Source organism: Osmia bicornis, chromosome 10, assembly GCF_907164935.1.
Source record: "Osmia bicornis bicornis chromosome 10, iOsmBic2.1, whole genome shotgun sequence".
Taxonomy (NCBI): domain Eukaryota; kingdom Metazoa; phylum Arthropoda; class Insecta; order Hymenoptera; family Megachilidae; genus Osmia; species Osmia bicornis.
Genome location: NC_060225.1, coordinates 8,273,163 through 8,297,865, shown reverse-complemented (window position 1 = coordinate 8,297,865; position 24,703 = coordinate 8,273,163). Strand labels below are relative to the sequence as shown.

The following is a 24,703-nucleotide window of genomic DNA, read 5'->3' as shown; positions in this document are numbered from 1 at the left end:
CAGCCGTCCAATCTTTTACGGTCCTGCACAGAGATTTAAAGGGGCGGGTTCCTCTTGCTCGTTCAGGAAGTATCCCGAAGAACAGCTGATCTTTTTAGTTAATGGCCCCTCCGCATTCCTTTTTATTAAGAACCTGCAATTCTTGTCTTTGTACTTCGAATCACCCTAGGAGAGTAAAAAATTGATTACCAATTCTAATGATTCGAAGAAAAATGTGAAATGAAAAATCATTAGGATAAAATATGAATTTTAATTGATTGAGTGATACAAAAACCATCTTCGAGAACAAAATTACCGTCATTCCCTTCAGCGATACTTACTCTTCAAGTAATTAAAGAAAGAGTAGCGGTGAAAGGGTTTCGATGCAATTCACAGAGTGAAATTACACCCTCGTTATCCGTTTACAATTGAACGTTCCAAGGTGTAATCGACGGAGTGTAAAAATGGTAACCGCTTCAGGGTTAAGCGAAGGGTGTAAGAAAAGAGCCTGCTACACTTCCGTCTGCCGTTGGCCCGTTCAAAAGTATCCGCAGACTGTGAATGAAGTCGTAAAAGTCCGCAGCTCGTTTTCGTGAATGAAGTGTTAAATTGCCAAGATCAATTTGCCGTAGTCCTTCGGAGTAAACGTCTATTGTAAAAGTACACTATTACTTATCGTTACCAGTGGCGTAACAAGGTCCACTGGTACCCCCTTACCATTTAAAAATTCAAATTTTTCTAAATTCCAAAGTTGTAAGATTTTGAAATTTTGAAATTCGAAAAATTCTCAAATATTTCCCTCGATGAATATAATCGCCCATGGCAACAAAAACTTGGAACAACCACCTTTCGCATAATTCCATCGGGCACCCTTCGGCCAGAGTGCATCAGTTAACGATACAATTTTTCCAAGAGACACGGGGACATATGCATCTGGGTCGACGTATACGTACGGCAGATCGCAATCGGTTGGCCCTGAAACGGCAAAGGAAAACCTCTCATTAGAAATCGAGGCAGTGTCTCATTAACGAACCCTCGATCGAAACGAAACGAAACGAAATGAAACGGCACGGATATGTGCTCGCGCTTGGAAAAGAAGCACTGAATGGTCAGGTGCAACCTGAAAGCGCATGCGTGCAGTTGGCTACGTAATCATTCTCTTCTCTTTTATCTCTGTTCTGCTTTTCAAGAAAAGGCCTCTATTTCTCTCGATCCTTAGGTGGCTTATCGCGAACGTATCTCTGCCGGGGGAAAGCTCCCGATTCCTCTTCAACCGGCAAATGAATCGCCCGAAACGAGAATTTTAACGCTTTCCAGCTTCCTTACCGGTCCATTTTATCGGACACCTGGTATATGGATCATACCTTGTTCCGTCATAATTAGCGTCGATCGTGTACGCGATAAAACAAGCGAAACATCGATCGCCGTTAATCAAACTCATCGACGTTTTAAAGTTCGAAAATGATAAAACCCGATCGCTCGTGTATTTCGTAAATTAAAAAACGACCGAATCGCAATAATTTAATCTGAATTTTAATTATTAACCAAGATTCGACGTGCAGCAATCTTTGAAAACGGCACACGGCGCGTTACGTAAACGAAAGGAAACGTAGAAGAAAAGTCAAGCTGGACTTTCAACGATCAACCAGTTCGTTATCCGAAATCAAGAACCATCTCATCCAATTAAGACGTACGAAACACGGTTATAATGGTACTTCTTTTACGGAAAACACAGGCCAATTCACGCCGTTGAAAAACTGGTCCTTATTATATGATAACCGGTGCCTTGTACAGTCTTGCCGACCAAAGGTTAACGATTCTTGTACCTTGAGGAAAAAAACGTACTATCAAACTGTTTGCTCGTTTTTGCCGTAGGAAAGCTTGTGTCAATTATAATGACATTATTAGGGACCAAAATGGTCTCCCGCATCATCGACAGAATACAATTCTACTTATTTTCTGCATAGAAATATGATTTCATTTCCTTCCAGCTGTGCCTCTACTCATTGAAAACTTAATGACGATAATAAAAATGACGGCAGATGACAAGTACGGGCTCGTAATTTCGAACGATGCCAAAAACGTAAGCGTGTATTAATTGGTTAAACAAAGATCCTTCGTTTACGGTGATGTCTTGTTTCGTTCCGCATCGGTCTCGGTTTCCTTATTCAACCCGTTCCCCGTCTACGTATACCGAGTCCCGTTTACCAGTAAAATTCGTTTCGATTTCGCGGGCATACGCATCGTGACCGATCAAGCTTTTTCCGTCCATTGCTTTCAATTAAAAAGGAACGAGTCGCGTTCCCTGTCCACAGCACGTGCACGCTCGCCTGATTAACCGCTCGAAATCATCGAAGCGGATCTTACGGTTTCGTCGGCTGGTACAGTTGCCAAGATCAACGCCGTTGCCCGACTTTACCGGTACAGCTGATGGGCCGTTTTTGCGACCAATTATGGAACATACCCGGTGTCCCGTTTGTAATCGCTCCGAGACACCAGATTCGGTTTTGTCTCAAAACTTCGAATCGAGGAAACTGAAATCAACGTCGTTGCCTGACTTTATCGGTACAGCTGATGGGCCATTTTTGCGACCAATTATGGAACCTGTTTGTAATCTCTCCGAGACACCCGATTCGGTGCTATCTATACACGAAGAGAGAGAGAGATTCGGTTTTGTCTCCAAATTTCGAATCGAAAAAAACTGAAATGGTTGAAAGGAAAGTTCGGAGATGCCGAATCGGCAGATTCGACCGTTATGCGGATAGGTGTAGGTTAGGCTTCTCGGTTCGAACACACAGGCGCACGAGACAAAACGCCCATGTGTTGCTCTGCTTGCCAGATGACACCCGGCCAACCAACGTCGGCACACTGCCCCCGACGCGTACACGCGCGCGACATACGGGCCCCTGGAATAGCACCCACCTTCTCCTCCTGGCGTGTGCCCATCGCGTGCCTTCGAAATCGTTCTTCCGTCATCCCGTCGATCCTCTTCTTCCGGGATTTTCCAACCGTTCCTTTTCCCTCCGTCGATTCGTGCGAGCCCTACCGTTCCACCTGGAATTTCATTCCTCGGAATATTTCGGTGAACGTTGATATTAAGAACAGGTGTGAAATGTTTGGCCGAGTCTCACGGCTTTACGAGCCGGTACAAATCATCCTCCTTGCAGCCGTTTGACCCTGACGTTGCGAACGGCCGTAAACGAAGTCCTCGATAACGTGGAACACGGCTCGCGACCACTCGTAAACATCCTAATGAATTATTTCCGAGGTGGGAAAACGATTATGTCGCTCGTCGCGACGACAGTTTTATTTTCACGACACTCGTGATGCCTCTGCAGTAATACTAAAGATCGGCTCTTTAAGATAATTCGGGTTGTAAGTTGGAAAATTTGCATCTCGTATCGAACACGGAACCGGACATTAATTACGTCGATAGCGAAATTATATTGTAAATAAAAAAAAATGGTTGAAAATCGTGGTTTCGAGTGGAAAGCACTTAACCGGAGGGAGCAGCTGTTCGGGAGCCGGTGTCACGGCACGGACACCTAGCTCGAAACCGAGGGGCTGGTGTGCGCTCATCCCCTGCAGGGTGATTAAATGAAGCACCACGATTCACGGAGGAAACCAAGCGTAAAACACTGTTGCGCCCCCATCGCCCTACACCGACTACCGAAACTTTAACCCACGGTTAAAGATCACCAGCTTGGATCTACGTATTCCTGTTGGTCGTTATTCGAGTAACGAATAAAAATTTCTCTCCCCGTTCGGATGGCGTCATAAGACGTCGCCGGTTGAAACAACCGGTCGCTGTAATTAACGATCATTGCGTCTACTTCTCGAGTGGTAAATATAATTATCGAAAGCATAGACGGTGGTCAGGAGGGATCGTTTAATCCGCGTTGCCCGCCAGGGCAGCGCGGGTGTAGCGTGTGGATGAGAAGCGCAGCTGTCGGTCCGGTGTCTCTGTTTCGCTGTGCATGTGCGGAGCCCAGGGTGGAGGGACGCGTGCCCCGCGTTTCGTATCTTCTCTCGAGCAGAGTGACGTCAACTGTACAGGGCCCCCGTCTACACACGCCTGCACTGTGTACTACATACGTAAACACGGGGAACGAGGAACATGCGCTGCGTGCACGCAGCCTTTTGAATAATGCATGGGACGTCGGTGCTGTTGAGGGCAGGATTTTTGGATGCCAGGACCGATAGCGTATCCGCTCGCAGACTGAAAAATGCCCCGGCAAACTGACTGTCTGCCCCTACCGAAATCGCGATGCTCTTTTTCTTCCCGATGCTCGTCCGACACCTCGTTACAATGACGGATCGTCCGCGATGTTTCTTCCGTTCGTCTCGATACCATCGTGGGGACACGATTCCGCCATTATTGACCAGTCAATTTTATTCGTTGATGTCGCTGTCAATTGTTCAATTATCTACAATGTTGCCGATGAACAGAGTGTATCGTGGGTCGTGTCAGAGCCGCATCAAGTTTAATCATTGAACGATGGGACTGGTGTCTGCTATCAAAATGGAAATATTAATCATTCGAGCAAAGGAACATATCGAAGCGTCGACTTTTGACAAAAACGAAGCTGGACCAATTAACCGATGACTTTCATCCTCGGCAAAAATAATCTATGTTCAAAGCAATTTATGAAATCATTCAATGGACAGATTAAAGGCTGAATCGTATCATTAATAACTTCAGCCTGTAGTTTATAATTCCACGAAAAAACAATGTTACCGAAGAGGCCACGTCAATGGGATTAATAAATGATCGCGGGCTCGTTTCTCGCCTTCTTTTTGAACCTTTAAATTTCCTCTGCAGCGCATGTGGCACACAAGAGCGCGCGGGCATTTATCATCGAGAGAAAGAAACGAAGGATCGATTGAAAAATCATTCGAGAGATAAGGATCGCGAGTGAAAACTGTAGGGAAGAGATGTTCTCCGTGAGAAGGAGGGAAAAAAAAGAGCAGAAAGATGAGGGAACTGACAAGAGAAATTTAAGATTTTATTTTGGGAGAAAGATGTGGTGTCTCCGATGGGGAGAGATGAACAGAGACAAGGTGGGATTGGAAAAGAGAGATGGTTGCATGGATGTGGAGGAGGTGAAAAGGAGTAAGGAAAGAGAGGGGAGGGAGAAAATTGTAAGTGGGGAACGGCAGGAAGAGGAAGGAAGAGAAAAGGAGAGGGGAAGAAAGGCGCGTGCTTTCTGTGATAAATGTGGCGCGTGCCGGCGCGTGCCCCGTAGTCACGTGCTGTCCATCATTGGCGTAGTTGGCGCCATTTTGTTCACCGACCTCAAAATAAAAACTTGCCGTCATCCACGGCTACAATTTCCTTCCATTGAAAAATCTACCTGAAAAATTTTGCATCTTCATTTTCCAAATTTCCATAAACCGACAAAATTTAACCTATGGATTCAAGTTTCTCTTTCTAACTTGAAATTACCATATTCACGTCCAATTTCTACACCATCCACCGAAGGGAGGACGGGGACATTGGATCGTAGATACGATAAGCGATAATCGCGATGGCGTTGGTTAAGCAATAACGGTCCGCTGGAAGCAACGATTCCGACTTTGATACAGTCCGTGGAACGCGAGGGCCGACATTTGGCCCTCGAATGAAAATCCGGTAATCGTAAGGGACGGAAAGGCAGGTGATACGCCAATGGACGATCCGCTTACCAGCCAAGTGGAAGGGAAGTCGTCGGGTGCGCTAGCTGGCTGCTCGGCGTCGCGTCGGGTGCGCGTTCCGCTCGGTGCATCCTTGGGTGCATCCTTCGGGTGCACGTGCCCACATGGTCATGGATCGCTGCTGCATTCTTCATAGATCTTTGCCGCCTAAAGGCATGCAACTCCTTGAAGGTAAAAATGGTAATAATGGTACCCGCTGGTAGTTTCAATATAGTAGTTGAAATATCAGGGGAAGAGATAAGATCGTTTTCTCGTATTGAAAATGAAGAAATTACGTGTGACACGTGGAGGAACGAGTCCACGAGATGTCGAATGATTTCCGACTAGCCCGAAGGTAACGGGAAGCGGTGGCAACACGCGAGCCACGCAATCACGATGTCAGCCCCGATCTGTCCATCCACCAATAATTACGCTTACTCATTAATTGCCTTCTGCACACCTACTTTTTTCTGCCGTTCACTCCGCCGGTGCAGGTGTAACAGAAACGTTATTCGATTGAAGCCGGCAAAGGACGAAAATGAATTTTTCTTTATTCACGGGCCGTTTTTAAGGACGTTGAACTCGTGTAAGTTTCGACAATCAGGTACCATCGCGACAGGAATACTATCTGCGATCTAATAGAATCACAGATTCAAGGGGGAGGAGGACGATGATAGATCTACGTAATAATTTCTTGTTCAATTATCAACACATTGTATCGGCAGGTAATTATATTAAATGATAAAGAAGTTTCGATGGCGCTTGACGTCGCGAGCGCAAGCTGCTCCGTGATAATTGCTCCTACTCGTTAATTATTCCTTTTACTGCTGCACCTCAACCCTCAAGCTGCACTCGCTATTAGGTATTCTCCCTTGCACCTGCATTTTAAGCACCGTTTCGTAACGATCCCTGGATCTCGACGGGAGATTAAAAGCTTTCGACCGGGACAAATCTCGATGGTGTACCGTTCGAAACCGATTAATAATTATCGCCCAAAGAACGGAACAGCTTGTAGGTACCCTTGCTTCCGTCTCAAACGTATTCTTTCCGTCGTATCAATCTCCAAGTTCCCTCATTAACACGATCAATGATAATTCTTGGAGCACACGAATTAATAATTAAACCTTTGATTGGCACGTCGATGGAGATAGAATTCTCCGAATAAATATGAATATTAATATCTCGAAAATAGTTATCAATGAAATTAATACAAAATAGGCTCAGAAATCTTTATCGCTCTCTTGACGCGTTACTTCCGTTTCGAATCGAAACGAATCCCACAAATTTCCCTGTACGAGCAGTCAACGTGCCAAAAATGTCGACGACTTAATATATGTAACTCCGATATAAGGAACCCGTTGAAATTTCCAGTCCGAGTCCGCGGTGGGACGTGGGTGTAAATCAAGCATCGGAAGGATGTACAAATCATTCGACCAATTTCACTGGTGCTTCCAATCGATCGTGCACGTTCGACCGCAAACACATTCGATGTTCTTTGAACGTTGTTCAGGATATGCGGTTGTCTGGTTGAAAGCACACGGCCGCGCCGGCACACGCGCGCACCTTGGAGACATCGCAGGTGCAGTTACCTGCCGACCGGTCGACTTCTTTCCTTGTCCCACCTTGGTCGGCCAATTATGCAAGTTTCACTTATCCGAAGTTGCCAGGTAGCTTGTTATCGCGGGATGCAAGTGCACCAGTGGGTTAAGGACATCGGGACCTGCTTTCAATACATTCCTCCCTTAGTACCATTCTTTCATTTCCTTTCTCTTCTTACGCGGACGTTTCTCCTCGTTCAAGGAGTTTCCATTATCTTCGCATCCCCTTTGTTCATTGATTCTTTCCGCTGATATTCTATAGCATTGATGAACCTCATTCGATTAAATGATAAATTATTTTTATAATTTTCTATGAAAGACATAGAAACTTTTGTGCTTCTAATGAACAGGTAATTAGATTATTAACGCTTTTTATTATAATTGAGGAATATTAAAAAACTTAAGTTTTATATGTTATTAACAATGTATTTACAGTGTGGCTTATTTATAAAAGTCACGGTAAATATATATCTGACCAGCCGAGAAAGTGGTTTAATTATCTTAAAGGTGAGTGTACATCGCGACTGACAAGGTGGAAATTAACGATTAAGCATCGTCTCCTCAAATTGGTCAATGTAATTTACAGGAAATTAAACCCGACCACCAGAGTTTTTCAATTCTTCCCATCATTCGAGAAATAATTTCGAAACGAATGTAATGCTTTAACGCGCTCCGAACATGATTGTCCCGTTTGTAATGCGTAACCTCATCAGAAAATTAATAAAAATCTTGGGTTCGAGTAAGAAGAAACGTGTATACAACACATTCCACGACACCAAGTTTTTCTATACATGGAAAAAGGTAGCAACAAAAACAAGATACGTGAAAAGATAATTATAAGCTATTGAATACATTGTTGATCTTTAATTGTAAATGAGTGTACAGTTTATTTGCTACTTTTATACTATAATAACGAAAAATACTCTGCTTCTTACAAATCATTTGACTTTCATTTTCATTCAGTTGTAAACATTCAATAAAAGTTACAAATTAAGTTAAATAAAAAAAATAATCGATTCAAGTTTCGGAGACGCAAGACGTAGCGAGAGGCTACGGTCCTGACCTACATCGACGCGAAGTCGGTTGTTGCAGAGACCCTCAATGACTATTCGTCGGTGGAGGGTTTCAAGGTCATTGATTGGTAGCCACTTAATCTAGATTCACCTAGAATCGTGTGCGCGATCATCGAAGGTGGATCCGATTCTAGGAAGGCGGCCCAATAGAACGTGTCCATCGTGCGCATGCACAGTGACGGCACTCCTTCGCGCGACCCCCGCCGAATCAAATCTACTACTCGCGTCCCTAGTATGCGCGCGCATCTCTCTTGCTCCGCCGTTCCGACTTCCTATTGGTTTCACCGAATCGTCTCGCTTCAGTTACCCTCACGATTTCCTTCTCTAGCACCATTTTCTCTTTAACCTTATTGTTCATCGTTATTCCCGCCTAACCTCTACTTCCACGTAATATTGAATATTCTAATAATACATGAATGGTATCTGTAATTTCCTTTCGATGCTTGTTTTACAATCGCGATTTAGGATTCAAAAGATAAAATTCGCGCCTTTTTTAAAACGCCCTGCCCTTTGGGCGCCGTTGCTAGGAGACGGTCCAATAGATTTACACGGGAAAGAAGGTTATTGGTTGATTTTGTAATAATAAAGTGTGATTCAGTAGAAGTCAGTTTTATTTGATAATAACAACAATTTTGTAATTGTCTACAAGATACTATAATCTACGAAATTAATACTAACATTTTTCTTCAATTTTTTTCAGATCGGTGTCCAGTGGTTTCCACGGCAGCTAACCATGTTAAAGGTTAAATGCGGCGCGTATCTCTTTGGCGCGGCGCAATCAAAAGCGCAGAGCTGCCCGCGTATGCAAAACAGGAAGGAAGATCCTTTTCGCCGGGTGGAGGGGAGGAAGCGGTTCCCCCACCGTGGCGCCGGTAAACTGGTCGCGTGTGAGCCCGGGGGGCGTGGCCTCCAGGTAGCGAAGAGGTGCGAGCGAAGAGTGCAGGTGAGAAGAGAGAAACCCAAGCAGGTAAGCGGCTCGGTTGCGAGCAGACTGTGACGCGCGTTCCACGCGAGACCGTGCGTCTACCCTTCTCGACCAGATCAGGGTCAGTCAGGGTCTTGCTGTTAGTCAGGACGTTCCTGAGAGCATCTCATCGAGCAGCTGTCAGAAATTACTTTTACCCGTGACTCTCCTTACATTTTCATCAGATCAATTCGACATCGAATATAAAGTGTGCTGTTATCACGCTTCCGCGCGAACCGGAAACACGAGACCGCGACCTAACCTAACGCCACGTGCAAGATCGCGAGAGTGAATGGAAAGACACTGTAGGTGAACCGTCTCTGTGGGGTTAATTGTGTCGCGGATTTGTGTGAAGCTTGGAAATCTAGTGCCGATTACGGAGCCTCCATGAACTGTCGGATGATCTAAAGTAGGGATCGATCGACGAATTGGACGTAATGTGCGGTGAGTCTCTTCCTGGTACTTATATTTATTCGCTGTGCTTTTTGTGTGATAGGAGAGATTAGGCATGTAAATTAAAATTGTGCCCTTCTTACATATATTTTTAATTTATTCAAATTAGGGAATTATTTATTTCGTGCAGTAGGGCCTTAGGTACGCGCCTATTTTGTCTAGGAATAAACACGACCCTGGGTGTACTATTTATTAGTAAAGAAGTTATGTTTAATGATAGTGGTATTCTTTCTAAAGAAAGACGAAAGTGTATCAGTTTTTTTTAATACGGCCTTGGCAGTGTCGAATAAGATTATGCATTCAATTAAGTCGAAAATGAGCGATAGTATCGGATTAATTGGATCGTTCCTTCTTACCGCATACCCGCCTTAATGATTTTTCACCGTGAAAAATACCGCTCGTATTAATTTGTTTATCACGATCTTTAATCTTCTCAAGCGAGCTTAAATCATTTAGTAATAGGCTATTAATTTTCAGAAATTATTCTGATGAAACGGACGCTGAAAAACAATAGATTTAAAAATACATCTACCAGCAAGGTATTAAACTTTCAAATTGAGTTACGAGTTACGACACACGTTTCTATTTTTTCTTAAACAAATCATTTAACTTCCAAGCATTTCGGACACCATTGGTATCAATTATTATCTATTATATTGAAAAATATGTTAAAAGAATGCAGATATTGAAAAGAAAACAACTTTCTTCGCTTATTTAAATATTTGAAAAAATTCATGGTAATGCATTTTCTTCTTTAATCAAAATTTATCAATACTGAGACTTTGACAAATCTTTTTTCCAATCGACATTTTCAAATAGAATATTCTTCTAATTTACATATGTATATGTTACTAATCAAACGCAGCTCTCTCGCATTTCGAGTTTGAAAATAGAAGAACAGGAAACGTCAATATTCCCGGAATAGCAGACTTCTCGATCGATTCGACGATTCAATGTTTACCCACTAATTACGAAAGAAGGTCCCCTGAAAATCTCGATCGTAGGTCGAAATCGATCGGTCGAAAGTAAGAAAGTGTCAACGTTTCCGTCTTCCTTTTTAATGAACGCTTCTGGGAGATTCTTAATCACTGATAAGAACAGCTGTCCACTAAAATCTGACACGAATGTGTGTCTACCACAGAACAGATTGTACAAACACTTGCTTCTTATTTTTCTTTTCTTTAAGAGTCGAAGAAATTCGAAATTGTTCGTCAAGGTTTCATAGATTTCGATTTCTGACTTTCTTATATCGAATACAGGGGGAACAAAAATTCTTTGAATCTTAATTTCGACGAAAATTAATATTAAAAGTAATTTGGAAACAAAAATAATATAATTTTTAATTATTAAATATTATAAAATTTAGTATATAATGAATAAATAATAATTTAAATTTTGCCGCGCGAACCCAAGTGGTGGGCCACCACAGGCCTATATACCTATATGAGGCCCTATGCGCTAATTCGTCAGTTTCCCCGAGGACGTCAAAGGGGAAAGATAGGATCCCGGAACGTAGCCATTATTTCTGGAGAAAAATGGTCCCTGATTTAGGGAAAACGACCCTACATTTAATATAATTCTTAATTAGAATTAGGTATTGTAGATTTCCATCTCTAATGAAAGTTGCAATAGTCAAACTTAAATCACTCGATCGAATAATTAAATCGAACAGCAGTGTGTTGAATAATAATAGCAAAGAATAAATCTTCTTACGATAATAATTCATATTTAATTTCCTGTCCCAATTTGACGTCATTTGCTTGTGAATTATTATATATACCCTTTGACGTCATTTCGTTCGAAGATCCTCATTACCATATTTTTGTTTGTCTCTTTAAGATTCATTTTTCTTTTCGTCGAAGAGAAGCAAGGCAAAGTGGTGTTAAGTTCGAAGGAATAAATGACAGTCGGTGATTGACATGAAACTCGGGCATTGTGGCTCAGTTATCTATGTTAATTCAAAGCCCGCTCCTATGTGCGAGTATTTTGCACAGTCATGTTTGCAAATCGTATTACAGATTTATTCAAACAACGAGCAGTCACATTTATTAACCGCGTTTGCGACCGACCACTTATCAGTATACCAGAAAACCTTCGACTTAACGATTTACTTGTTTATCTGCGTTCATTTATCAAACAAACCTTAACGTTAGAATTATTCAATAAACAAAGGCTGACGATAAATAGACTGGAGAAATCTTAAAGTCAGATATTTCGTTTCATGAGTCACTTGAAACTATATTTCTTCAAAGTTTTTCAAATTTTTCATTGAGAGGAGCACTTAATAGTCAGTGATTTTCCTGGCGAATAAAGTTGATCGTACAATCACGTCCGTTTCGAGCTCGCGATCAGATTGCAACTCTGTCTCACGGATGAACACACGCACGCCTGTTCCGCGATACATTATTTATAATTCTCGTTCGAGGGAGAAGCGTGTTTGTGATTTCCTTCCAAATCTGATAACCACCACCGACTACGAGCAGCTAGAATAATGCATTAACTCTACATCGTTTTTAACTACAACATAAAATAAGAGGAACGAGTATTTAAAAAACGTACTGATAGATTTGTTATTGATCTGTTTATCAGAAGCGGTGCCGCGAACTTGGTACATGAAACCGGAACTTCACTGCAATGCGATCGGAGTTCCGGCGGGTGCATTGTCACCCCCAGCCACACTTTCACCGCCGAGCAGTCCGAGTGTCACTCTGCCACCTTCACCTTGGAGTCCAGGCGCAGCCGGAAACAGCCTGAGCACCGCGACATCCTCCAATCCCTCCTCGGTTTCCTCCGTGAACCTCAGCCAACCGGCACCCGACCGATTTAGCGCTTTCACCCTTGTCTCGACCTGCAATCCCGACGCGAGACTTCAGAGTTTACCTTTAACCAGCAGCACGCCACGAGGTAAGATAGTTACGATCGTTAAGGGCGCATCGAGGCGCGATTAGATGGGCGAATCTTAATTTCATGGGTTACAGAGATGCGCTGCGGGTTAATGTACGGTGGTTATGGGTCAACCGGAGCTGCATGGTGGGCACGACACGTGAGTCTCTTACTGCCCCCTTCTCTGTTGCCACCCTCGAGGATCACCAGCCAACAAACCAGTACACCGGTCGCAAATTGCTCGCCCATTCACACGGAAGCCTTGAATTCGTCCCGAGCTGGCTCACCCCGAAGATGCACCCCTGACAAACCTAAATTCGGTAAGAATAAATGTTAAACATTCTTTGAGCAGCGTTAAAATTATAATTATAAAGAACTGGCAATTACGAATCGTTTCTCGGTGCTGTACAACGTTTCGATTTCAGTAATTACCAATGATTGTACCTTCCTTCGTTTCGTCGACTGATAACGAATTAGGTTCGTGTTTCCACGATAAAGCGTTTCACGACACTTGTTATATTTACAGATAAAATTAAGTGTAACGGGGAAGGAATTCTTGTTTGTTCCTTGAAATTTTCAATTTTTATTTATGAAATATCGAAGGAAAATTTATTTGATTGATTACAGAGGAAGAAGCTCCTTTGAATTTAAGCACCAAACCGAATGATGTTTCGTCCAGCGTTGGAAGGAAAAGTGAAATTTGGTCACCGGGTACTGTTTGCGAGAGGGAAGCGAAGGAGACCAGGATACCATCTTCCAGGAGTCCATCCTCCACGCCCGTGATCACCCGACAAATTCATCATTCACCCTTGACGCCCCCGTCATCCTCGGAAAGAACCTTCCAAGTGAGTTCTCTTTGAAAATTTTTATTTTCTCCTTCTATATTGAAAGAGATCGATCAGTAGGTCAATGATTTTCTGGAAAACAATATCGATATCTCTCTTGGAAATCTTTATTAGGTCATTCGTCGATCACCGAACTGCCACTGGAAAACAAATATCTTATTTGAGTATTTATGTTCTTCTGTCCATGTGTGAAATCGTTTTACGAGCTTCGTAAATACTCGTTTCGTACTTTTATTGGTCTTAAAATTTCAGCCTCGTAAAAGGTGCCCTGATCAATATATGATTGTATATTTTAGCCAAATTGTACATGATTTATGCGTTTCTGAAATATTTCTTTCTACAGTGTTCTAAAATCAAATGATTAAACTATGATATCGTGATTAATAATTTAAATCATACGTGCACACGAAATTGCCCTACGGACGTTGCAATGCCCACGGGCTCGAGTGTACTGAGCTGCATCATTGCACTCGCTAAATATCGTGCCACGAAATTGTGTCAGGACTTTCTATGTCTCGTACGATGCGTTTAAATTCACACGTTTTCGGGAAGCGTGAAAGGGAGCAAAAGCGAAACGTCGACATTGCGGTTTCCGTGTTGCGAAATTTCCGATCCTCTGAAAGGAAAGAACGTACGTGTGCAGGGTTTTGGTAAAAATTTTTGACACACGATCCGGTTTATTGACGGGTTGTTTTTTTTTTTTTTTTTCTTTTTTTTCGGTCAGAATCAGGATGGTACGACGAGCGTGTGGCCCAGATATCTTAATATGTCCGCTCGCAGTTACATGTCGCGCGTAAAACGGTGGCCAAGACGAGTTTCAGACCTTCCATTCAATCAGCCGTAATTGCAGCGTCGCCTTTTGTCGAGATTTTGCCGACATTCGTCAAACCGTTTGACCCGTTTCCTCGTTGTTTGGACACACTCGCGTTCACCCGTGAAAACCACCGTCGCGTGACTCCGATGGATTTCTCCTCGTATATGCAAATACACACGAACGGGTGGTCTATCGGATCACACATTGATGCGTAACTTCGGGTTACGTATTGTTCCATTTCCTGGCTTAATTTTCTGTAAAGTAAATGTAAAAAATATATATGAAATTGTATTATTTGAACGAGTCATGCACGGTGGATATAAAATAACTTTCCATGAAATATTACATTCTTCCATCGTCTGGTCACCGAGTCACAGACGAGCCGCGTCATCCAGAATGCACCTTGCGATGCACCGCTTACTGCATTTGGACGGCATCGAAGAAGTCCACCGAAACTCGTTCGGCTGTCCCTTTGGGACACCGTAGAACGTGTAACGGCTTCTAAAGAGCTTATAAATCGTACGTTTCGAGGTTTCCCAGAAGAAACATCGATGGTAACAATTAAAAAACATCCCGTGTCTCGTTCGATACCATTTTCTTCTGTCCGCGTGCGATACAATTTTTATCAATTAATTTTCATCATTTTCAAAAATATCCAATTGCGGATACGGATTTTAAAATTCATAGAAAAATGAAAATTTCAATTCTCCCATGTTAGAAATATTTTGGAGTGTAAAAAATTAGCTAAGTGTAACGGTGTTTGAAAGACTATCATCGCTCGTCATTATTGATCGAGGAGGGATGTGAATCATGCCTGGTCTACCGGTACCGATGCACCTTGGTAATAATATTCTATGGTGGTACACGATTCAACGCGTGTATCGTGAAAGGAGACACGCCTAGGTCGGCAGCATTGTCAGGACTGGCGCCCGTGTGACAATAAGCAAGAAAAGAAAGAGACTCGGGTCTTCGTGAACACAGGTGCGCCTGGCGCGTCATTCTTCTTCATCTTCTTCTTCTTCTTCTTATTCCACGCCGATTTCGATTGGCGAATACTATTAATTTACCTCGATTCTTATTATGTTACAATTATTTCAATTGGTTACGTGAGAAAGTCTCATAGGAATTGTATGGGAAAGGCAAATAGTGGGAGGATAATAGGTTGGCGATACAACGTTGAATATGATACGATGGTGTTTTACTCTGTTACAGTGTAAACAGTGTGGAAAAGCGTTCAAACGATCGAGTACTCTTAGCACTCACCTACTGATCCATTCGGACACCAGACCATATCCCTGTCAATACTGTGGCAAAAGGTTTCACCAGAAGTCGGACATGAAGAAGCACACTTATATTCATACCGGTGAGTCCAAGTATTATTTTAAATATTAAGTACACATTAGTGGCACGGGGAAATTTTATGATTCTAATATTCCAAAGCTGGAGAATTTGAAAATTTCAGAATTCTAAAATTTCAACTCTCAAAGTTTCAAATTTTCAAAACTCCATAATTTTATTATTCCAAATTTCCAAAGCTCTAAAATTTTATTATTCTAAATTTCCAAAGTTTTAAAATTTTATTACTCCAAATTTCCAAAGCTCCAAAATTTTATTATCCCTAATTTTCAAAGCTCCAAAAATTTATAATTTGAAAATTCCAAATCTCCAGAATTTGAAAATTTCAGAATTCTAGAATTCCAAATGTCCAAAGCTCCAAAATTTGAAAATTTCAAAATCTCAGAGTTTCAAATCGTAAAATTCTAAAATTCCCTCGTCGAATATTTATCATACATATCGCATTGAATACCTAGCATGCACATTTCTTGGACACCGAAAAAGCTGATGTCGTGCAACATGTTCTATAGACCGCGCCTTTTTGATCGACGAGACGCGTGCATGTTAATGTGCACTATAATGCGTAGAACAGAATGCATCCTCGGTTTGTTGCACACACACCCGTTCGTATATCCATACACATATCGCGAGTGTATTCCGAGTGTCATATGCCCGTGAATCACGCATGGATCGTAGAATTTTTAATGGTAGAAATGTATTGCCATCTAATTTCTGTTATTTTGAGTAATAAAGAGATACGAGTGAATGGAAGGGGGTAATTTTACATCGATATAATATTTATCGAATTTTTATGGAATACAAATAGGAAGAGGATTGATTTGTCACTTGTATCTTATAAAAAGTTCAATCCATAGCTTTCTTTCGAAAGTTATCCTCTTTTTTGAAAGAACAAGAAGTAACAATGGTGTTTTGAATAATTAAACAAGCGAACGAGCATGTAAGAAACTCGACGGTTACTTTGAATAATTGAAAATTAAGCGTACAACAAGTTTCTTTTACTAACAGGCTAGTTGAACTTTTGGAAAACTTGACAAACTTGCTCGATTATTTTCGAAAAGAGGAAAAGAACGAAATCTATGGAATAACTGATAGAACATATAAGACGTAAAAAGAAGGAGAAAAATTGAATTAATCCCAACCGGTAGGCTCGTAAGCCGGAAAAGAAAGGGATCAACATAATAAAAATCAGATTAGTTTCTAAATTTGATTCGTTCGAGCCACGTGCGTTTTAATCGACGGATCATCAGCGTGCTTTTTAATTGAGATGATACGGAAGTATCTGTTGCGTGTTGCAATATATTACGCAATAATTAGTTCAATTTTATTATACATTATTTCTAATTGTTAACGCGGTAATAATAACTCTGCATCGAATTTCTCTGTTTCCTCCGCAAACGACGTCGTCTATTTTTCCTCTTCAGTATTTTGGAAGTCGATTTCTCGTTCGCTGCGGCGATAAGGAAAAATGTGACGCGTGTATCCGTGAAATCGTATGCGGGTGACAGGGTGATTAATGCCAAGTCGCAAAGGAGGCAATCAGAGACCGGTAAAAATTGTAATCTCTTTCCATTCTGTTTGCCCAAATGTTTCTGCGTTGCAGTTCAGGTGATCGTTAACAGCCACTTATCGATAATTAAACAAAGCTGAAGACTCAGTGATTTTTCTGCAGCTGAATTTGTCGAAGCTGTTCGTTCATCCAGACGAATGAAATTCGTGTAATCGGGAAATTGCAATTGTAAGACCGTTTAATATTCGTTTTGATTAGTAATTAAAACGGTCGGTTGTTAAAAACAGGATTCGAGAAGCGTGGAAGAAGAGCCTGGGTGGCTAAGCGTCGAATTACTTACGGTAAACTTGTAATTGCATAAATATGCAGAGAGGAGGAACGAAATGAGAAAGCAATTTTCAACCGAACTGGTAATATTTATCGAGAGTGTCGGCGACCCATGAACGTACATATACGTTGGATACATATGGTATACGGTTGTTTTATACGTGTCCATATCGATCCATCTCGACTCTCATTACTGAGCCCTTACCGGTCGACTTAAATATTTACCGTCTGAAACGTTTACTTCGTGGCCGATTTTAATGATAGCACCGGATACCTTGCTACACGTGTGTACGTATACCGTACGTGTGTTTTGGTAGCAGCCCACCCTGTTTAATTATGCAGCGATCGCTTAATGAACTTCATGTAATGGCGTCGCGTGGATTACCACGTCGTTGGAAAAAAAAAAGAGCGAAACTGAGAAACGTACACTTTGGGCCAAAGTTATTGTAGTATACTGTAGATATTATTGTGGAAGCGTACGGTGCGAGGTGAAGGTGGTGCACGAACACACACTTTATTATGAAACGGTGGTAATTATGATTGTAATTATTTTTTAGTGGAAAGTGGTAGTGGAGGTGTCGGTGTGATTAAATAGGGGGCAAAGTGGGTTTGCCCACTTTAGATAATTCTCGACTTCCCCCTTCCTATTCTAAAATTCCAAAAGTCCAAAATTTTTTAAGTTTCAAAGTTCCAAAATTTCAAAATTTACAAGTTCTAAAATTTCAAAGTTGCAAAGTTTTAAATTTCCAAAGTGGCAATCTACAAAATTTTAATGTTGCAAAATTTCAAAATTCTAAAATTCCAAAGTGGCAAAGTTGCAAAATTTCAAAATTCCAAAGTTGCAAAGTTGCTAAGTTCCAAAATCCTAAAATTCTAAAATTTAGGAAAATTCCTATTTTTATTATATGCATCGTTTCCCATTGCAAATGCTTGAAATGTATATCATTTACTAATAGTAAATTGATACTATAGATTGCTGCTTGAAAACAGTAAAAACTTCGAATTGAAACTTTTCACAAATGACCCTAGAATTCCTCGATACACTCATTACGATCAGCAAAAGGGTATTTCCGAGTGCATTGTCGTGCAATTTCCTCTGATAACCCTATATCATGATAGCAGAGTATCGTAAATGAAACTATCGATAACCATTCTTAGATTCTGCTTCCTCTTTCTTTTCTCTCCAATTTCTCTTCAAGATCGTGCAGAAAACTTCTTCATCGTAAACGATCAATTCTCCATCGAAAAAAAAAATGATCCTTTCTTTTAAAATAATTGCATCATTTTTCTCTTGATGTTCTACTTGAAAATTTAATACACTCATCTGTTTTTCGAGTTAAATCTGAAATTGTGAATTGAAAAAGGGACGATGAGTTCGCATGGGGTGATAAGGTGTGTCATATTTCCCATAGGAATTATTGATGGGCTAAGTTTTAGCCAGAAAAACCCACGGTAGACAATTTTCAAGCTCTGTGTAACCACTGTTCGAACCAAACTGATGCTCCCTGTTCGAAAGTAATTATTACAATTTTTTTTCCGGTTATGTCACTGTTAGGATATCTTTGAAACAATTTCATATTTACTTAAAAACTCCTTTACCTTACAAATTTCGTTTAAAACAATTTGCTTCACGTCAAACGAAATTTCATCGAAGTAACGATTACACGTGGCTAATTAGACGTCGTTTAACGACACGAAAAGAAATTATAGTACAATTATTACTCGCAAAGGTTACTTATTTTCGTCGAACTAAATAGAAAGACTTAAAAAAGTGATAAATTTTCAGAGATAAAGAAAATAGGAGATAGAAAAGAAATTATAGAATCATTCAACGACTTGATTTCTCTTCATTTAATTACTATTTCTTCTTTATTAAAACGGGTTAAAATTCTAAAAAAATAGGTAATTTGAATTTAACAGGATTACTTAATAAATTATAACCGGGGTTCATCTTTCATCGACCTATTAAAATTCGACACCCATCGCTACCATGTTTTTATAATTCCTGAGTAATTAAGCGCAATTATCTGTCAAGGCTGCTTTTATCGATGCGCCGCGAAAAAGCAGAGACACGTTGAAAAGCTGTTCACCGATTCGTTTGAAAAACACTGCAAGTGTACACTACTATACACTCCAGGGTTATGTTACGCAATAGTAACCGTGTATTTTATCTAGCCTGCTAATTATGCGACGTCTACGTCGCGAACAACTTTCAGACGCGAGTTTGTTACGTAGAAAAATGAAAGAGCAGTGAAGAAATCTTGATCGAACGGGGGGAAACGTTTTAGGGACAATTTGATCGTGTTCTCGCGATAGAAAGTAACCGGAAGGAGATGGACGACTGATGGGAAACGCGCTGTTTGTCACGGTTCGAGGGAGCTTCCGGTCAGACACGTGCCTGCCACGAGGATCGCGTCCCTTTTTTAATTAGCATCATAAGGGCTGTACGCGTGCTCGTCGAAGACACCTCCTCTTTTTTTTTTTATCCGTTACTGAAAACCGTCTGTGGTTTCGTTTCCATGCAAGAACCGTTAACTTTGAATTCTGCAGGATGATTTTTACCCAAAAATGATAGAAATGGCAAAACTCATTTCGTTAATTACTCGATATATCTGCAATGATTAAAAATCGTATATTTCTTTTTTATTATCAATTACTAAAAACCGTCTGTGGTCTCGTTTCCATACGAGAACCATTAACTCTCGCAGATATGCAAAATCCTACGGGGTCATTTTTACTCTAAAATGTTAGAAATCCCAAAACTCATATCGCCAATCGTTCGTTGTATCTGCAACGATTAAAAATCGTACATTTCTGTATACACAAACATCTGTATTGGTATTCTGTATTATGTCACTCGTTGAAGCATACGCGTACCTTCTGACAATATTATCGTAAATCGTTAAATAACAACTGTGATATCAAGGTTTTGTTAATGGAATTAAACGGGTATTTGCTATGTTTCATCCGAAACACCGGCATTTGTATCAGAAAAGTTTTCGCAAAGGGTTTCGCGTCTTTATATTCCGATCACAGGCAGAACGTTCTATCGTCGATGAAAGAATTCCACTTTGCATATTAGAGGAACTTTGTCTAGAAACGGAAGTGTAATGTCATTCGAAAACACATTCAAAGCCCAGTCTATATCCGCGTACAATTGTTCGTATATAAAAACAAAAGCGCGTCATATATAAACTCGACAGAAATAATTTTTCTTTTTTAATTAATTAATTAATCAAATCAGTGTTAGAAAAGGGAGAGAAAATGATAAATAAAATTGTCAGAAAGGTAACGTTTCAGAATGGCAATCATTTTATTTCTTCGACTATTTAATTTGGCATCGATTTTGCATCGATATATCATCAGACTTATCGTCTTCGTTATAAATACGAACAATGGATATAAAACAGAGCGCGGCGTTGATGACGCTTTGTTATCGCAAGCGCCGCGACGCGGCGGTGAGCTTGTGTCATCGCGGCCGAACGACGCGAGGAAAAATACCATTATCGTAATTGTTCGCTCGCTTTCCGATCTGCCTAACCCTTTTACAACTAATGAAAGATGGTTGTCTGGTGAGCATCATCGACCAACCTCGAGTGCCATTCTGCTATTATCGAAATGATTTTCGTGCAAATTAAAAGCGATCTACCTACACACTTCGCTATTCATTCGCAGCTTCAGATCGATTGATAACTGTGACAATACTCGTTTTACGATTATTGCGAATACAGGTGATTCATTCTCATTAGGTGACAATAGTATAATTATTCTAGAATTCCATAATTTCAGAGTATTGATTAAATTAAAGCTGTTTGAAGAAATTTCTCTTTTTTATCGGGAAGGGTTGAACTCGTTCCTCGGTGAGCTGTATAAGAAATTCCAGGTAACTTAAATATTTGCTAAAGACCATTATCGTTCGTCGGAGAACGATCTTTTATACGGATTGGGCTACCGATAAAGTGGTAAAAGCTCGTTCGAAAAGTCCTCGAGCGTTCGTCTAACGATGATCGTTTGATAATTCGTGCAAACAGCCGTTCTAAACAAACGGTCGAACGATTGTAAAACGACGATAAAAAAGGAAAGCTGCGTACGAGCAGGGCATCGTTGTTGTTAAGATTCTATCGAGAAGAAATTCATTTTCGACGCTACCGGGAACATTTATTTATTTGCAAGCGCAAACAAAGCTTCCCGGAAAAATATGCTTCGCGTGGAGAGAACTAATCTCCTGTGGCATCATCTTTTTCCTTTTTTATGGCCTCTCTTGCTCGGTGTAATAGGGTGATTAAAAAGAAAGGTAGGGAGTAGTTCATCGGTGCAACTAGATAACCAGGGCGGTCCTGGGGACTGATCCTAGATGGGAAACAACAAAGTTGCACGCCGCAAAAATCCGCCTGCGATGAAACAACAAAGTTGCAAATCGCAAAAATTACTTCGGCGCAAAGGCTAGCAAAGTTGCAGGGCGCGATGGCCTCGAAATTCGTAAAACAACAAAGTTGCAAGCGCAAAAATTCGATGCTCAAAATACAAAAATACAAAATTTGACATTGCGTCTGCGGATCGGTGTAACTTTTGAAAAAAGGAACGATCATTGAAGGAGCTTTACTCATCGTCCATGCAAACAGATTATTCGAACTGTCAAACAAATGACAAACACCTTGCCACGATTTATAGGTTGATACAGGTGTGCTTGCTTCACCTTGACTCATTATTCTAAATCATTTTCTTTCCATGGTTAATCGAATTTGCATCCTATCCATCAATCATTCGAATGACCTAAGTTAAAGAAGAAGAACATCTTCGATCCTTTTCATACAATATGAAAAATACAATTTCTTTAACCATTTCTAATAACTTTGGAATTCGTCTGTTTCAGGTGAGAAACCTCACAAGTGCGTGGTCTGCGGCAAAGCGTTCTCACAGAGCAGCAATCTGATCACACATATGCGTAAACACACGGGTTACAAGCCGTTCGAGTGTGGCCTGTGCGACAAAGCTTTCCAGAGGAAGGTCGACCTGCGAAGACACCGGGAAGGGCAGCATCCAGCGGCACCGGCCCTCGACTATCGTTCCCTTCAGCTACCCTCTCAACCGAACGACCTGAAACATTCACCGCCACTTCAGCAAACCTCCTACCACGTTATCCCTGTTCCCGGTAACAGTTGAGATCATTTTCTCCTCTCCATATCTTTGTCTTCGTTTCAATCTCTATCCCTATACCCTTTGTCCTTTTAAACGTGCGGATCTACTAATTTCTCAGCCGCGAATTCTCCCTGGATACAATTCGGAGAAGATTCGACGGCACAGGTACGAGTTTCAAAATGGAAGAGGATTATCGTTATTGAAAGTATCGTAGAAAAAAACGTATACGTCCATTAGAATGAGTAATCGGTGAGAGTGGAAGAAGTCGTTTTTGTTTATCTCGAGGAATTTCGTCTAGCACGAATGCGTTAGGTAGAATGTATAAGGAACACCTGTTCCTACTACCTGGCCTCCGTTGGTAACCGGTATTTAAATACCTTCGAAACGTTCGACAATGGAAACGCGCCTTAAGAGAGCTTCGCTTTTGCATATTTTTTAAGCTAAATTAGAGATCTGATACATGATATTGCGTTCGGTTTCTACGCGATGCCTTGTTATGAGATAGGGAATTTTAACCGTCCATTAATTGCTGTATATATAGACGTACATTTATAGAAATAATAACGAAGAAAATTGTATATGTATATATTATATATTTACATGATGTATGCGTGGCGTAATCGTACACGCGTGAAAGGGAGTACATTGGAGTATGAACAATCTTTTCTCCGAGAAATAAGATATTAATTAAAATTAAGAAATTTAAAGAATCCCATTTCCCTTTCCTCGTGTATCATTACCAGCGCGTGTGTGAGTGCTCGAGCGCACAAATCCGTGTATATCAGACATGCATAGCAAGTGCCTAGTATATGTATTAATACCAGCTAGCGTTACCAATTGCACGTGCAGGGTTTTTGAAATGTTTCAATCTACGTCCACTTACATTTGAAAGCGATTTTTATTAATCACTCGAGTGGCAATATCGATAAGGATACGTGTTTCTTTTACCAGTGAGAAATAGATGCAGGAATATCGAAGGAAATTAAGAGTAATTATTATAGATATATATATATATATCTTCCATTCGGTTGAATCGTCAAGGCGCACATTCAAATGGTAAATGAAAAATGAAACAGATATGTATAATGAAGTCTCATCGAATTCGAACGAAGTGGAAAAAAATTCGAAATGGCAAAGAATCATAGCGGCTAGAGGACCAAAGATAGAATAAGTCGGACCTGGTCGAAAGGTATTTATTCGGGTGTATTCGAAATTTGGATAATTTGAAATTAAACAGCCCGAAGGAAATTAACCGAAGACTTTGGTCCCGTGTGCGTACAGAATTGTATCATACCATTAGCGTTTAAGTGATCGATTAATTAAGAATCGTGGATTGTAATGAAAATTTGTCCGATCTCATGTTCACCGTGTCTTTGTAATCGCGTGAAGGAGATTTTTATTTAGATAAATCGATTAGTTAATCCTTGGATCGTTACGAAATTTGCGTTTATACGTTTGACAAATGTTTTAGCGATGGAAAACCGAGGCGGATGAGATAAATAGATTTAATTAAATGCGAGCGTGATAATCGAATGACTGTCAAATGCGTGAAGACAGATTTGTGTTAATCGGTAAAACCAAAAATATGTTTATAACTTGTATAAATATGGTATCGGTTATAATTTATGGCTATAATTCATTCTTGCAACCAATAATTTATAATAATTAATTAACACGATAAAATATCCTTTCAATAGATTTAAAACATCAAACGCTAAGAAAATCATATCATCCATTTTCAATGCGTTAATGTTTTCGCGCGCTATATCACGTGACTTGAACTGATCACGTGACCGGGATAAGTGTAAGTATATAAGCAGGGGTGTCGTCGCGTTTCGCTTATCTTCGGTGCACCGTCGAACGGTTAACGTCATACGGTGCGACGCGACCTGGCTATTACCAATGCCCACTATGTAAACAATAGCGTTTTTTTCACAGCGACACGCAACACGCTACGCGACTAGCTTAAAAATGATTTCAAACCCACGCTATTGCGGTGATATAAAATTATACAGGTAGTTAAACTTTTTAATTGAAACATCTCTACCCGGTTTCTGGCTGACAGAGGCCTCCGAGCGAAGCAGGTGAGAAA

General features: G+C 40.7%; 1 protein-coding gene across 1 annotated transcript in view; it reads left to right on the top strand.

Annotated features, from left to right (window-relative positions):
* Nucleotides 1-24,228, top strand: part of LOC114875576 (zinc finger protein 324B-like) — a 34,020-nt gene extending 9,792 nt beyond the window's left edge. Inside the window, exons 2-7 of the mRNA XM_029185998.2 lie at nt 9,024-9,731; nt 12,330-12,644; nt 12,719-12,943; nt 13,251-13,468; nt 15,495-15,645; nt 22,346-24,228. Of these exons, the coding sequence (XP_029041831.2) occupies nt 9,725-9,731; nt 12,330-12,644; nt 12,719-12,943; nt 13,251-13,468; nt 15,495-15,645; nt 22,346-22,635 (1,206 nt within the window). The 5' untranslated portion in view covers nt 9,024-9,724 and the 3' untranslated portion in view covers nt 22,636-24,228. The remainder of the gene's footprint in view (nt 1-9,023; nt 9,732-12,329; nt 12,645-12,718; nt 12,944-13,250; nt 13,469-15,494; nt 15,646-22,345) is intronic.
* Nucleotides 24,229-24,703: the final 475 nt, after the last annotated feature.